A 15669-nucleotide genomic window follows, 5' to 3' on the forward strand; every position below is an offset into this window, starting at 1 on the left:
AAGAGAACCAGAACAGTACCCAAATCAAACGACATCAAGATGTCATTGGACACTTTCAGTAAGGCTCTCTCCATAGAGTGATTATTGAAGAAGCAAGACTGGAACTTCTCATGGATCTCGCTCTAATCCAGGAACAATGACATCTGTTCAGACTTGACCTTCTCTGATATCTTGGACAAGAATGAGAGCTTAGAAAAAGGCCTGAAATTATTTAGGTCAGTTGGATCTAAGCCTGGCTTTTCGAGTAAAGGCTCCACAATGGAATGCTTAAATGTATTGGGAAAAACACCAGTGGAAAGGAACATGTTTATCAATTTGCTAATCCAGGGGCTTATTATATCAAACACTCTAATAAAGAGCCCACACGGAAGGACGTCAGACGAGGAAGAGGAGGTTTTCATCTTGGTCACCAGTGCCGATATACTAGCCAGGGTTAAAGGGTTAAAGGAGGACCACAGACTGAAGTAAGGCTCAATGACAGCAGGGTTTTCCCACAAAAGGTGAAGTATTTCTCTTTGATCAACTGAATTTTGTCTGTGAAATGTCAACAATGCATTGCTTCACAGGAGAAAAGGGTGATTGGAGCAGCAGAACACACAAGATAATTCATCATGTCAAACAAAACTTTGGTGTTTTCTCATTTACTGTTACCAGTTTCCGGAGATCTTCATTTGTTCAAGGACACCATTTTAGTTTTAGCTAATACATTAAGGAGACTAAAAATATGTGTACTGAACAATTTTAAAAAGGGTTTAATCAAATTAACGTAACATTGTTATTTTATTTGCAATGGCACAATATATACTCACTACCTAACTGATGGAACACAGTGTGTCAGGCTGATGGACATCACTTCTGACATAGTGGTGTGCAGTAAAGGAGAACCTCAGGGGACAGTACTAGCCCCTCTCCTTTTCACCATCAACACTCTGACTTCTGCTACAACCTCAAGCTGAGCCTTGTCGAGAAGCATGCTGATGACACTGCCATTTTTGGATGCATCAGGGACAACAGCGAGGACGAGTATAGGATTCTGATACGGGACTTTGTGGACTGGAGTGAGAGGAACCACCTGCAGCTAAACACCTCAAAGACCCAGGAGTCTTGGACTTGGGAGATCCAGGACAAACCCATGTTCAATTGACAATTTTATACTTCCACCCCTACTCTGAATCCCAGGGGTTACCAGGTCGTGTAACTGTCTCCTCTACCTATCAATTCAACTTCAATTCTAATCAACGTTTTTTCTTTTCTTTTTTTCAACGATGCTTCTTCTTCCCGGAACACGATAGTGTCATCTACACTTAATACAACAACAAACAACAGCTGACCATGCAATACCCCAAAAAACCCTACCTATAAATTCTACGTTTTTTCAACAATGCTTCTTCTTCCCGGGACACGATAGTGTCATCTACACTTAATACAAAAACACGTAAAAAATAAGATAAAATCTTTCTCACCTTATTCCTGAAGTAAGGTATAGTGGGGCCCCTGGATGCCTGGAGATCAATCAGCTCAGAGTTCGTCTCAGAATCGAAAAGGCCTTCAAACCACCAGACCACGCCAAGTGTCACGGCAGCAAGTTGTCGATATTTTGTGTTCCGGTGAACCGAACCCTCCTCAGTCTCGTACATGGTGGTGGAAAATGAAGGACAGACACATGGATGAGTTTAAGAAAAATGCTTGTTTAGTGAATTATGCAAAAAGTCAGAGACAAACTTACATGAACACGGGCGCTAGCAAGCAGAGAGATCTATCGCAGACGTCTTCGAATGCCAGAAGGCAAAGATCTCACAAAATGGTGGATCTTTTATAGTATGAATATTCAGGTTAACGCCTCTAGTTAATTGTACATGTAGGATTGGTCAGTAACTGTAAACACTTGATTCTAAGATGGCCGCCGCACGTGGTCGTCGTGGAAATTCACCAAAGGTTGTTGTCTTCTAGAGAGTCTGTTCCCAGCAACTTGCTGGCCTGTTGTGTCTTTCAGTGTGAGTTCTCATACATGTTCCCACAGACTTGCTGGGAACCATGTTGGAGTTTTGAAGCGGTAAAAAACTAAAAAAAATAAAATGTAATGTTGGAGTTAATTAAAATTAACATCTGAGTTTTGACGAGGTAAAAAATATATATATTTTAATGTTGGAGTTTTGAAGTGGTAAAAAAATAAATTTAAAAAAAATATATATTTTATTGTTGGAGTTTTGAAGAGGTAAAAAACCAACAAAACAAAAAATGAATGTTGGAGTTTTGAAGAGGTAAAAAAAAAACTTTTAATGTTGGAGTTTTGAAGAGGTAATAAGAAAAAAAGTATAATGTCTGAGTTTTGAAGAGGTAAAAAGTTATATATATATATTTAATGTTGGAGTTTTGAAGAGGTAAAATCTGTTCGAGAACTCACACTGAAAGACACAACAGGCCAGCAAGTTGCTGGGAACAGACTCTCTCTAGAAGACAACAACCTTTGGTGAATTTCCACGACGACCACGTGCGGCGGCCTTCTTAGAATCAAGTGTTTACAGTTACTGACCAATCCTACATGTACAATTGACTAGAGGCGTTAACCTGAATATTCATACTATAAAATAAAACGGTCAAAACAGGAGTCCATTCCGGTCGCTCCAACACGCCGTCACTTCCTGGTTCTTATAACTTCGCTTCGTGAAAAGAAAAGGTCAATGCAGAGTGTCACGGGTCGTTTATTCGCCGCTTCAAGTCAAACAAAATACAAGCTTTACGATCGATCGGACGTGCTTTCTCCCCGCGACTTTACAATTCAATAGTCCCGGGAGAAACGGTCTCGAACTGTAGAAACATCGCTATATTTAAGACAAATTTCCAGGCGTAGAGGTCCTCCCCCTATCGCCATATTGGTTCCTTCAAGCTTCCTGTGCCACGATCCCCTGTGGAGATTCCTTCCTAATTTGTTTCCTTTTCTAATCATTCAAAAGTTCTTGGGTGGGGGTTTCTGTCTCCTAGCCCCCCCTCATGGATGTGTCCCCCCGCTTCGACCCAAGGTGTGAAAAGGCAGACAAACAGATATTTTAAATAACCGGTGTCATGTCTCTAATTCTGTTCCAAGCTTGTCTTGAGACAGTGTGTCAGTCTGAGTGAAATGTTGATTGTGAATGTGTATTCAAACGTTTAAGCTCTTAGATGAAGCTAGTAATTTATACTTTTTATTTTGATTATCTTTTAGCGTTAATTTAAGTGTGGCGTATACGTACAGTATAGTGTATAATAATTTTTGAACTAACAAAAAGATCCACCATTTTGTGAGATCTTTGCCTTCTGGCATTCGAAGACGTCTGCGATAGATCTCTCTGCTTGCTAGCGCCCGTGTTCACGTAAGTTTGTCTCTGACTTTTTGCATAATTCACTTAACGAGCCTTTTTCTTAAACTCATCCATGTGTCTTTCCTTCATTTTCCACCACCACGTACGAGACTGGGGAGGGGTCGGTTCACCGGAACACAAAATCCCCACAACTTGCTGCCGTGACCCTAGGCGTGGTCTGGTGGACTGGTGGTTTGAAGGCCTTTTAGATTCCGAGACGAACTCTGAGCTGATTGTTCTCCAGGCAACCAGGGGCCCCACTATACCTTACTTCAGGAATCAGATGAGAAAGATTTTATCTTATTTTTTACATAGATTTTTTAAGTTTATATTTTTGGCTAGGAAAGATTACATATATTTATATTTGATATTAGTTTTGGTTGCCTGGAAGAATAAACGTAAGTCTCTGGTTCTGCCACAAATTTAGATTATATATTTCAATAGTGCTTTCTCAAGCTGATGCTCCTTTTTTGGGGTATTGCATGGTCAGCTGTTGTTTGTTGTTGTATTAAGTGTAGATGACACTATCGTGTTCCGGGAAGAAGAAGCATCGTTGAAAAAAAGAAAAGAAAAAACGTTGATTAGAATTGAAGTTGAATTGATAGGTAGAGGAGACAGTTACACGACCTGGTAACCCCTGGGATTCAGAGTAGGGGTGGAAGTATAAAGTACCTCGGTGTGTGGCTGAACAGTAAACTGGACTGGAACTGCAACACAGACTATGTGTATAAGAAAGTTCAGAGTATAATATACTTTCTGAGGAGGCTCCGATCATTTATCATCTGCAGGAAACTCCTCTGTATGTTCTACCAGTCTTTGGTGTGTGTTCTGTGGTTGGCATGAAGCTGGACTCACTGGTGACAATTGCTGAGAGGGGATCACTAGAGAAACTACTGTCCATCATGGATGATGACAGTCATCCTCTGAACACTAGCATCATGGGAAGACTAAAAGAGAAACCAGTGTGGTTATTCCCCTCCGCAACACGTGGTGGCGGTGTTTCACAACAAACCTCTTCAGCTCTTTGTTTTCTAAAAACTCACTTCCGTATACACCTCGGCTGGCGGGAGTGTGTTGAAGATGCCGTTTACACAAAATTTGAAACATTAACATGACGTTTCTAGTGGTTAACAAACGTTTCACCTCTCACGATGATCCATGAAAACTACCGAAAGCACAACCGGTAAGATTTCTCCGGTTCTGTTTCGTTTTGAACATGGTTTGACAGAACTTCCTTTTATGGCCAAATGTCTCCTTTTTTCATTAACGTTTTACTTTAGTTTTACAATGGTGCAGTTTTTGATTGTCATTCATTAACCTACACTTTTATTGGTGTCTTGTAATGGCGTTTATTTTGTTTTTATAATACACTTACTTCAACCAGAATATTGTTGACAAACTGTAGTCAGGTGACAGCCGCCGAGGATCGTGACGGAATCTGTTTGGCTTAGACGTTTCCTTTTATTTAAAGATGAACCTTGAATAAATCATTTTATATTGATCTTAATAAGATAGTGTAGTTGTCATTTCACAGTCCATTTGGTTATTTGTTTTGTTTTTTTCAGTGAAAGATCTCTCTTGACAGCAGCATCTCCGAAACACGTATATCCAGAAACTCTACGTTCATTCCTTCAAAAGAATGCTCCCACTGCAGAGTCCTGAGCAGAGCTACAGGAGAACATCATCGACCCAAACCAACTGCATCGGGAAAATGGGGGCCTCACTGTCAAGAGCTCCAATATCCGGTGATGGTCCAACAGCTCAAGCCAAAAGGGACAACTCTGTGTCAGATGTTGAATCATCGAGACGCATCGGTTTACATGACAGGACTTGTTCATCAACCACTTCTCATGTTATGCTTCAAAAGAAGGATTTAAAATGGACTATTGATGACAGCATCGATTCTTCAGGTGTTTTAAACTCAGGAAACCCAAAGTGTGCCGTTCAAAGAAGAGATTCAATAAAGGTATTCTTATTATTTAAAGTCTTGCCTCTAGTCATGCTATTTACTTCTGGGTCTTTTGTTATCGGAGGAGAAAAAGAAAGTGTCAGTGCTACATTTAAAAACGTATATTTACCTCAATGATCCCTAGCCGGGTCAATTGGAGATTTTACAATTGCATATAATGTTGTAGTTATATGTAACAGTTATTGTATCTATCAAACGATTATTGGATTCAGTAGTCGCATCAATTAATTAAAAAACATACACTTTTCCTTACCATAATTATAACTCTTAAACGTGATTTTTAAGACTGTCTAGTTGTTTGTAATGCCTAAATGTAATGTTTTTAGTCTTGTCTCTTGAAAACAATATGTTTTTTTCTTCCAGAATTTGCAACAACCACTGACAACTCCACCAAGTCACCAGGTTATTCAAGGTAATGGCAGCAAATATTTTGCAACAGTTTCTAGTCAAGCGAAGAGCATTTCTCTTTCAAGGAATCATTACAGTATTTATCCAAACATTATTGCTACTGAAGTACTTCCTTTCTGACCTTCAACTTGAGATTTAAAGTCCTGTTTTATACAATTTCCCTGCTCCTCAAACTAGGACTGAACAATTAATTGCATTTGTGATATAATCGCAATTTAAAAAAATGTGATTTCTTTTTTTTTCTATCGCAAAGGTTGCGATTTTATTCAATTTTTTTGTTAGGTTAGGTAGAACTTTATTGATCCCTCAGGAGGTCTCATTTGGGAAATTGTTTTTTCCAATTAGACACAGCAATACAGCAATTGTTCATTAAAATAAATAAAAATAAAATAAGAACAAGAACAAAGAAATAAAGAGAAATAACAAGGTGATACAATCTTGGTCTAAAGATAAAGAACATAGATCAATGAAAAATAACAAAGACAAAGGATACAAAGATTAACATAGAACAGAACATCATGATACTTTTACTCCCCTCCTGCCCCCAAACTCAGAATTGTACAATCTAATAGCCCGACTTGTTCAAGAATGACTGACACGATGCTTGCCCTTGTTTTACTCCTCACTCAAGTTTGTGTGATTTATTGTAGATTAATAAATATAAATGTTTACACTGTACTACTTCGCATGTTTTTGCCTAAGCACTTGTAGTGAACATTTACTTCGTCAAGTTATATGTATAGTATGTTTGTTTACTACTGTAATTAAAGTAACTCAATAAACCATTTGCCTTTATCCTAACATTGGCTTTATCACTTCATCTTAACACACACGAAGACATTACATTTACAAATATGTAATTATTAAAGATTTAGAAATAACCTGTCTCTCATACTATTTTCTTTTTTTTTTTTAGGTCTTGGGTCACATACCTCATCCCAGAAGAGGAACAGGGAGCTCACTGACCAAATAAACAATGCCAAAAAGAAATGTTGGCCTTTAGATGTGTCTCCAAGCTTGACAATTTCATCTAAGTTTTCCAATGAACCTCGTTCCAAAGATAACTTTCAGGAACAGTGTGGGGTGAAACAGATCTTTGCCAGCCCTGTTCTTAACTCAACCATTAGCATATCAGATAAAAAGGAACATTTACCATCAGCGAGAGAAACATCGAAGGAAAATAATGATAGGAAATTTAATGCCGAGAACTTTAAATGCGCACAGCACAAAAGTTCAGATGAAAGGACATTGAAAGTTTCTCGTCCAGCAGAAAAGAGAAAGTCACTCCACAAACACAGTGGAGTGAAGCTCGAGGACTACGACGAACTATTTAAGCCTGATAATATTATTAGGGTCAGGCCTAATTCCTCAGACCCTGCTCTTGTTAAAGATGGAATCAGAGCCACCACCATGACGGCAAACCCGTCGCCATCAAACCTGAAGGAAAATCCAAGTAAAAAAGACAAATTGAAGGACTTGACAATTACTAAATCTGACCATAGAAGAAAAGTACCTCCTTCAAAAACCCTTCCCAAAACCAACCTTTCCTCAAGGGAGTTGAAGCTTGAAGATAAATTGACTATTGTGGGAACGGAACACAAAAACAACAAAGATTCTTTGTGCAAAAAAGTTAAAGAACATAAAAACGACAAGGTGTGCAAGTCGAAATCGAATTTTAGTTCCTCCCAGACATGCAAGGATGGACAGTCGGTTTCATCTCTTGATGATGACTTGGAAAGCAAGACCACAGCTAAGGACCAAAAGCCTGCAAGTGAAGTGGACTCTCTGGATTTGGACTTGCCATTGGATGACTGTTCCATCCATATTGACAGCAGCAGTGACAACGAATCTCTCATCACACTAGAGGAAGTCATGAGAGGCCCCATCAAACCCCCAAAGATACCAGAGGAGTCTACTGGACCAAGAAGTCCAGAACATGAAAGCAATCAGCCAGATGAAGTAAATGTTTTGTTTTTTTTACAAGTTTTATATTATTTTAGTTTCTTAAATTATAATATAATTTAATACCAGAAATATTTGTACGCAAGGAAGCAAGTAATTTAATTGTCATTCTATTCGGTCAATAGAGAAAAAATACTTTCTGAGCCTTAGGAATGAAGGCAGTCCAAAAACAATATAATAGATAAGCAAAAAACAAAACTGCATGGAATAGATGGACCATTGATCTCGGCTTTTACTGTAGATTAACAAATATAAAACTTTACTTGCTGAGAGCACAGAGGTTTGCCAGGAAGAGTGATCTGTGGTCTTCTAGCATTTAGCTTCCCTAGCAAGTCCAGCCCTCTGGTATCCATGTGCAATGCTTCCTTTTGCCTTTTATATCTCTCTGATCTTGTCTTTAAAGAGCAACAAATGTTTAAACCAAACTCTCCTGACTCACTCACATGGATTCACAAGTCCTTCATCATGACCATGTTTTGAACTTATTACTTTACAAAGTTCTCACTCATCTGAAATCTCGAACGGAAGCGTAGTCCATTATGACGAAATAATGGCCTCACTCCCCATCCAGCTATGTATAATGAAACCGCTTTGTTTATACAACGATTTCGTTGGAGGTGGAAACTTCCAGGATTGGTGACATGACGTGAAAAACCTTCACCAACCAGAGGAGAGTGGGTGTTGTTATGGTAAACAAAATTTAATCTCCAGAAAAACAAACAGTTTTCAGTGAGCGGGGCTAAAGCACATTTTCTAAAGTAAATATTTCAATGAAAAGAGAGTTTTGTACAAACAGACACATACTGATGAGTACAATAGAGGTCCAAGCTATATTAAAGACACACTTAAATCAACGTATAAATTGCCCCTTTATCCACTTTCTGAACTGCACCAGGCTGATATCCTCACAAAAGTTAAGTTGTCCATTGTGTCAAACATGTCCAAACTGACTTTAACACAATCTATTAGTTCAGCTGATCTGCACTTCATATTAATATTGTCCAACTAGTAGAATCAAATAATCCATAATCATGCTGTTTTAGTGGTCAATCCAGTAGCTCATGCCTCTGCGCTGCTGTGTGTCGCCATCTAACATAGTATAATTTGGATCCATTGTGTTTAAAAGTGAGGCTTTTTTTAGCCTGAACACACAAGTTAGTCATTATAACTTTTTGAAGTTTTATTGCTTTATATTTGCTTTCTAAAACAAGCTAGAGGAGGATCCCATTAATCTAGTATTTGCACATTTGCATTGTGTAATTTTGTTGTTGTTTGCAGAAGGAGCGTTTGCCGACCCACACTAAGAGTATTTACTACTTGAACAACCTTGACCGGATGCTGAAGGATATACAGATCAACAAGCAGTACGCAGATTGTTTATATAACTTAATGCATGTCTTTAGTCTTAAACCTTAACTGCTTTCTTTTTCAGAGTTAAAGACACAGAAACCGAACTGTTGACTGAGTGCGTCGAGGGTCGTATCAAGATAGAAGAGTACGAAGAGGCAAAGGAAAACCAACAAGATAACATCACTGCTGAACAAAAGTAAACCCATTTTATGTATTGCAACATGATGAACACCTTTATATTGATGCCTTTCATCATGACTCGTTCACTTCATGTCTTCTCGGCTTTATTTTAATTACATTGATTTCGTTCCACAGAGAATTCCTGCAGTCCTACACACTGACTCCCTGCACATTCAGCGAATTCCCTCCTGGAGAAAGTGTGTTCTGTTTGGAGAAGTTTGGCCGACTCTTTGACCAGGACACACTGCAACTGAAAAAGCATGCTATTAATCCGAAAGGAATACAGCAGAAAATATTTGTCTGGTAAGACAAATATATTTTGGAGGCGATAAAAGATTTAACGTAGTAAACAAAAAAATCTATTTATATATTCCCACCTCAGTTAATCTTCCCTTTGAACTGTGATGAACATGTCATTTTCCATAGAGCAGAATGTATCTACTTTTCCTTTTAGAAAATGTTAAAAGTGTAGTTGTCATTAATTGAATGAAAATGTGAATGTAAATTTAAAGTTTCATTTTCTATGGGGGTTTTTATAAATGAGTAAAACGTATTTTAGTGAAAAGATGTGTCATTCTCTATTGTTCTATCAACATATTGATCCTTTTTAGTATATGTAGCCAAAGCTTTGCTTTCCTAAAATAAAATGAATTTCACACACAACAGGCGCTTTGTAAAATGATCCCAATAGCAAAGCTTCTGTTACTAAATCGATTATCTCCCAGGTCCAGTGCTGCCCAGCTGAGACTCCATTTGAACATTGGGCTGCTCCAGGAAGCTTATGATTCTCAGTTTCCATGTCCAACTCTAGTTTCCCTTTACTTATTCAAGGTATGTGCATGGGCAAGATTTGTAATCACAGTTTCTGCCTCATAATGCTAATTCTAATGATTTCAGATGATGTCTGTCCACACTGAAAGGATGGTTTCGGACAATATTCTCAGAGAACTCTGTAGCATTGCCCGCACTGCTGCATTTCAAATGGGTTGGTAAACTTTTTTTCATGCTAGCGTCTTGATATCTGCCAGGAAATAACTCCTCTTTATTTGTCAACCATTCATCAGTGCAACATGGAAACCAGCAGTTCAGTGTGTGGGTGCCCAGTTTGGCTGAGGTGACGTTGGTGTTTTTAAACATGGGCGTCGAGTTTGTGACGCTCTATCCGTTTGAGTTTCTGCAACCACTGTTCACGGAAGGAGACCTGCTGTATGTTTGTTGCATATTCTTTATTACAAATGTGAATTTTAAACATGCTATAACAATGCACACATCATAGGATCTCGAGCGAAGCTTCCTACATCAACAAAGAGCAAAGAATCTTCCCTCAACACAACTGTGACAATGTTATCAAGGTCAGAGGGAGTTCAGACTTTTCCCATACACATTTTCTAAAGTAAAGATACTGAGCTGTCGCAACTCTGTCTCTTGTTTACAGTACCTGTCTTTCTGTATGGGTCTGTGTCCAAAAGTCTACAATGATTCGGAGCTACTGTTGCTCCTAACAGTGGTGAGCAGAATTGGACTGGACCCTCATTACATCCTCCAGTCTAGTGTGGAACTTTACACTCTCCAGTACAAAATTGTCACCAACTTCAGGAAGTGGGATATTATGGTACGTTTTTCTGATATCAATTTGTGCAAGAAACATAATCTTACTTAAGGGAATTTAATTTAAGGTTTAATTATATTTGTCAGTGTAGAAAATGCTGATGTTATATTTATACTACACAGATAATTTTAAGCTAGTTTTTGGTTTCACCTTATTTTTACATCAGCATTTGCTCTGATTTTGCCTGACATTTGAAAAGCAACTAACGCCAAATTCAACTTTCCTGACTCACTCGCATGTTTCACATGTTGAAGTCTTCCTTCCCAAGATCTCATCATGACCATGTTGTAAAGTTATTACTTTATAAAGTTCTACCCTGTCTAAAATCTCGGCGAACAAGAGGTTACAAGAGTGGAGTCCTATATGAAGTAATACTGGCTTCACTCTTCCTATAGCCAGCTGTAATCATGCCACACTTTGTTTATAAAATGAGTCCCTTGGAGTAGAAGACTTCAAGGATGCTTTACCAATCAGAACAGAGTAGGTGTGGTTATGGTGAACTAGATTTTAGCTCCAGATGAACGAATAATTTTCAGTGGGCAAAGCTTAAGAAAATTTTCTAATCTCAAATTACCTACTTTAATCAACACATTAGGGGCCCTTTAATATGCAAGGTAAAATGCAGCTCTTTTTTTTTTTTTTTTTTGCAGCTTTGTTTTTAAACAATTCGGTGGCCTTATACTATACATTACCTCTCTCGTTGTTTTCATTGCTCAGAGCAGATGCTGTTACTAACTTGCTTCTAGTGCAACTCATTACATAAACACAACTGTTTGAATTATATTATTTGATATAGCGAGTTGGAGTTTTTCTGTCAATGATGCTGATCAATGATTGTCCCTCGTGTTAGCTTCCGAAGGCATGTGAAGCACTGACCGAGCTGACCGACGATCACCACAACATGTGTTCGCTGGTTCAACTGCTGCCGGACAGCACTCGTGGAAGGTGTGTTGTCCATGTCTTTTTGAGCACATTTCCTTATCTGAAATCATGATTTGTCAATAAAACAATGTTTTTGTATGTTCAGAGAACTAAGCCAACATCTCAGTATATCCATGATCTCCAAATTATTGGATGGGAGTTGCAAGTACAAAATTACTGAGAGAGAGTTTCAGGTACGTCACCATATGAGTAGATATATTGGAGCGTTTGATAATTCTTGAGATTAATTGAGTTTTTTGTGGTTTATAGTTGACTAATCTCAGCCCGTATCTGCCTAAAATGCGACCATCCACCATTGTCAAACGAAAGTTAAAATCATGCAAGAAGAGTGACGTTAAAGCAGATGACTATGACTATTATGACCAAGAGGTAATCCACTAAACATTTACCTGAAATGAGAGCCGTACCTGTGATTGATGTTAATGTGTCTCATTCTGTTTCTTAGTCATATTACCTCTGCTACAGCCTTATGACCCTGCTTAAAGGGGCGTCTAATTTCCAGCACTTCCCAATTCATCAGAAGGTAAGAATGTTCCATCTTTATGTATGATTAGCAGATCCATTTTTCCCATATGCTTTTTTAAAAATTAACTTTGAACCTTCTTATGTAACATTAAATGTCCAGACATTTCTGCTTAAACGTATTATGCATACCTCTTTATTCTTGCTTCTTTTCTTAATAACCCTTGAGTGGCCACAGCATGTCCATCTCCTCCACTTTGATCTATCTTGCGTATCTTCTCACGTCAAATCTATATGATTTAATGCATCCACTGACGTTGTTTTTCCTTCCTCTTCGTATTTAATTTAATTCTTTAAGATGTCCACTGTTTCTATCTTTCACTTTCTTCAAACTTCTCCAGATGAATTCTTCCTCTGACTCGTTATTCATTCTGTTTTTCTCTGTTTTTCACAAACCATGACAGCTCTTGTGGCTGGCCTAAAAACTTTCCCTCACATGCTTGCTGTTACTCTTGGATTCATGATGGCCAATCATCTCTACCTGTTCTAACCTGCCTGCATTCAATCCTTAACCTTCCTTGAATCCTTTTTTCATGAGTCATCCAAAAAACTTGAATTCAGGCTTTTACTTATTTAGAGTTCTGTGCATAAACATTTACCCTTGTATTTTGGTTACCATTATAACGTCAAAACCCTCGACGTTTGTGTTTTATGATTCATGTCTTTCTCACGACCTACAGAAGCCACTACTGATTCTCTGCCATGATCTGGAGAGGCATATCAAGTGTGACATTAGGGAGAACAAGAACTGTCTTTACAGGAGCAGGGCAAGTGTGACATTTATTTCAAATAATCTCTATAAAGTTACATCGTAATTCCTCTTTTGTTTGTAGTTGTTAGAAAATCTATAAATTTGACATGTTTTACCTGGTTTAGTGGAGCGGAAACTGTTATAGCCCTTGAAATCGTCATTGGCATAATGTTGTTTTACAGATTCATTTTATTCACAAAGTTTATTTAAGGTTTAACAGTTTAGTCATAGTAGTACTTTAAACACATTGGAAAACCTAACCGTTTAACTCGATAGATAGATAGATCATAAAGGAACAAGAACAAAGTTTCTATAAAAAGAAAGTGCAAGATTATACAATCTAAGTCTAAAGATAAAGAACATAGATCAAAGAAAAATAACAAAGACAAAACATACAAAGTTTAACATAGAATAGAATCATCGTTTCACTCCACCCCAAACTCAGAATTATACCATCTAATAGCATGAGGAATGACATACATACATACAATACACTTAAGCATTGTTTTATTATTTGGAATTAAGGAGGATATACATTTCCCTGACGTTGATCTCTGAGCATTTGGTCTCTAAGAATGCTGTAAAGAGTGGGTCAGCTTGATCTTAAATGTCCTGCTTGATGAAAGAGCTTCTTAAGCTAAGAACAACTGTGTGAAACACCCTTCTTTTACAGCGTCCCAAAGTCCTAAAATATTCGTAAAACTTTAGAGCTTCTTAACCGACCGTTAAATGCCTCATAGTTTTCCAATGTTGGAAGAACTAAGTTATAGTTTATCATATTGTGTTTATCTGGTCCTCAAAGTTGACGTTTGGAGGCAACTGAGGTCAAGAAGATTTTATACAAGGATGTAGTAGAAATGACTGATCACTCACTAAAAATGATAAACTTCTAAAGCCTCTATATAACTTCCTTTTTAATGAGCAGTTAAACATTATAGAAATGTAGGTTTAACAGTTAAGCTGCTGCTCACAACGTTCAATGTGCTCTTGTTAATAAACAGACATTTACAATCAGTATTTGTACCCTGCGTTTTAACTTGGAGATGTAAAATGAATCCAATGTTTAAAAACAATTGCCTTGTAAATTATAAGTAGGAAAAAGCATGTCTCGGTAAAAATCAAATGTGTATTAGATGAGCATTGTAAGAGCATGAAACTAATCCGTAAACAATTACACAAAGTCAAACAAACTAAATTTCTTGTCTCTTTTTTTCCAGGTGAAAGACTTGGTTGCCAGAATCTACACCAAATGGCAAAATGACCTCCGATCTTCCAAGCCTCTCAATGTATTTAATTAAGTACTTTAACATTAATTTATAAGAATAAAATAATGAATGCTGTGTTCTGCAGGGTAAGCTGTATGACTACTGGCTTCCCTTGGCCTTGGACAGGCAGGCATGCAGTGTCGGGGAGCAGAGTGACGGCTCTGGTGGAGAAGAAGCTGAGATGGAGACAGCTGGACAAGGAGAAGTGAAGGAGGAAGGAGAGTTACTCCCGGGAAGTGGACGCCCAGCAGGACATGATGCAACATGAACGGACAACCAATGAAGCCTCTAGTATCACAGGGTTGTCTGAGATTATCACATCTAGGGATGTGAACAGAAGCAGATTTTTCCTGTGCAGAAGCACTTGATGATGTTGTAAAAATGCACATTTTTTTCAATTTTTTTTATTCTAACGGATTTTGTACAAATTCCTTTTCGCAAATTCTGTGTTTCCTGTCACTTTAGACATAAAAAAGTTTTATATAAGAGTATTTTTAAGAACAGACATTTTTGGGGAGTTTGTGTTAGCAGCTAAAAAAAAATTTACATACTGGGTCAAACTCAAGCAGTAAGTCATCACTTGAATCGAACATTTAGACCTACATCTCTTACGTAGTTCATGTTCAAAATAGCTAGTTAATATATTCCAATTTAAATCCAAAGGGGTCATGGCAGATACATTTACTGGAGTTTAAATTTGTATTATTATTATTACTACTGCTGATTTCCACAAAACGGATGTGTGTGTTTATTTTTAAAAATCTTTCTAAAGATTAAAGGATTTGTTAAAATGAGCCTTCATTATTTTTGCTTCACACTTCTTCACAAAGTCCTCAGTGTTAAGGCAAAGGCTTTAACCACATGTTTTAATTGTTATATATGTACACGTTATTTTGCGTAAAGGAATCGGAAGGCGCCACGCAATATCATCGCGCGGTAACTTAACAAAACGTAATTTAAATGTAGGAAATAAACTTCCGGTTTTCAAATTAAGAGCATTGAATTGGCTAAAAAAAAAGCCTTATGTTCATTTATTATCACGGCCAGGCCATACTCTACTGTTTAAAATGCACATTTCTTGTTAATTGATTCTTTGTTGTTTTTTCATTATTTTATGCCACATCTATTGATTGTTTAAAACACAATTATATTTTTTCTACCCAGCTAGAAAGTTTTTGGTTCTTCTTAATGTTAGAGAAATTGATAATTAAAACATAATATTTAGATTTCGACGCGTTTATGTCATTGTCAAAGATGACAGGTTTATAAATCAATAATTATCCGAAGGTAATACTATCAAGACTGCCTTAGATCTCTACTAGATTATGTAGACTACTGTCACATAAAATACCATAATATTTCAATGTAGATTT

The 15669-nt window shown here is 37.5% G+C and overlaps 1 protein-coding gene across 1 annotated transcript; it reads left to right on the forward strand.

Annotated features, from left to right (window-relative positions):
* The first annotated feature begins 4386 nt into the window (after positions 1 to 4386).
* Positions 4387 to 15090, forward strand: slf2 (SMC5/6 complex localization factor 2). Its single transcript, XM_087802962.1, has 19 exons — positions 4387 to 4521; positions 4904 to 5304; positions 5671 to 5719; positions 6632 to 7674; positions 8956 to 9041; positions 9110 to 9223; positions 9343 to 9510; positions 9933 to 10038; positions 10105 to 10192; positions 10272 to 10413; positions 10484 to 10559; positions 10643 to 10819; positions 11667 to 11761; positions 11844 to 11931; positions 12008 to 12127; positions 12204 to 12281; positions 12961 to 13047; positions 14249 to 14317; positions 14382 to 15090. Exons 2-19 carry the CDS (start codon positions 4978 to 4980, stop codon positions 14562 to 14564), a joined length of 3096 nt encoding a protein of 1031 aa, XP_087659088.1. The 5' UTR covers positions 4387 to 4521; positions 4904 to 4977; the 3' UTR covers positions 14565 to 15090.
* The last annotated feature ends 579 nt before the right edge of the window (positions 15091 to 15669 follow it).

This window comes from Callionymus lyra, chromosome 11 (genome assembly GCF_982586985.1).
Source record: "Callionymus lyra chromosome 11, fCalLyr1.hap1.1, whole genome shotgun sequence".
NCBI lineage: Eukaryota > Metazoa > Chordata > Actinopteri > Syngnathiformes > Callionymidae > Callionymus > Callionymus lyra.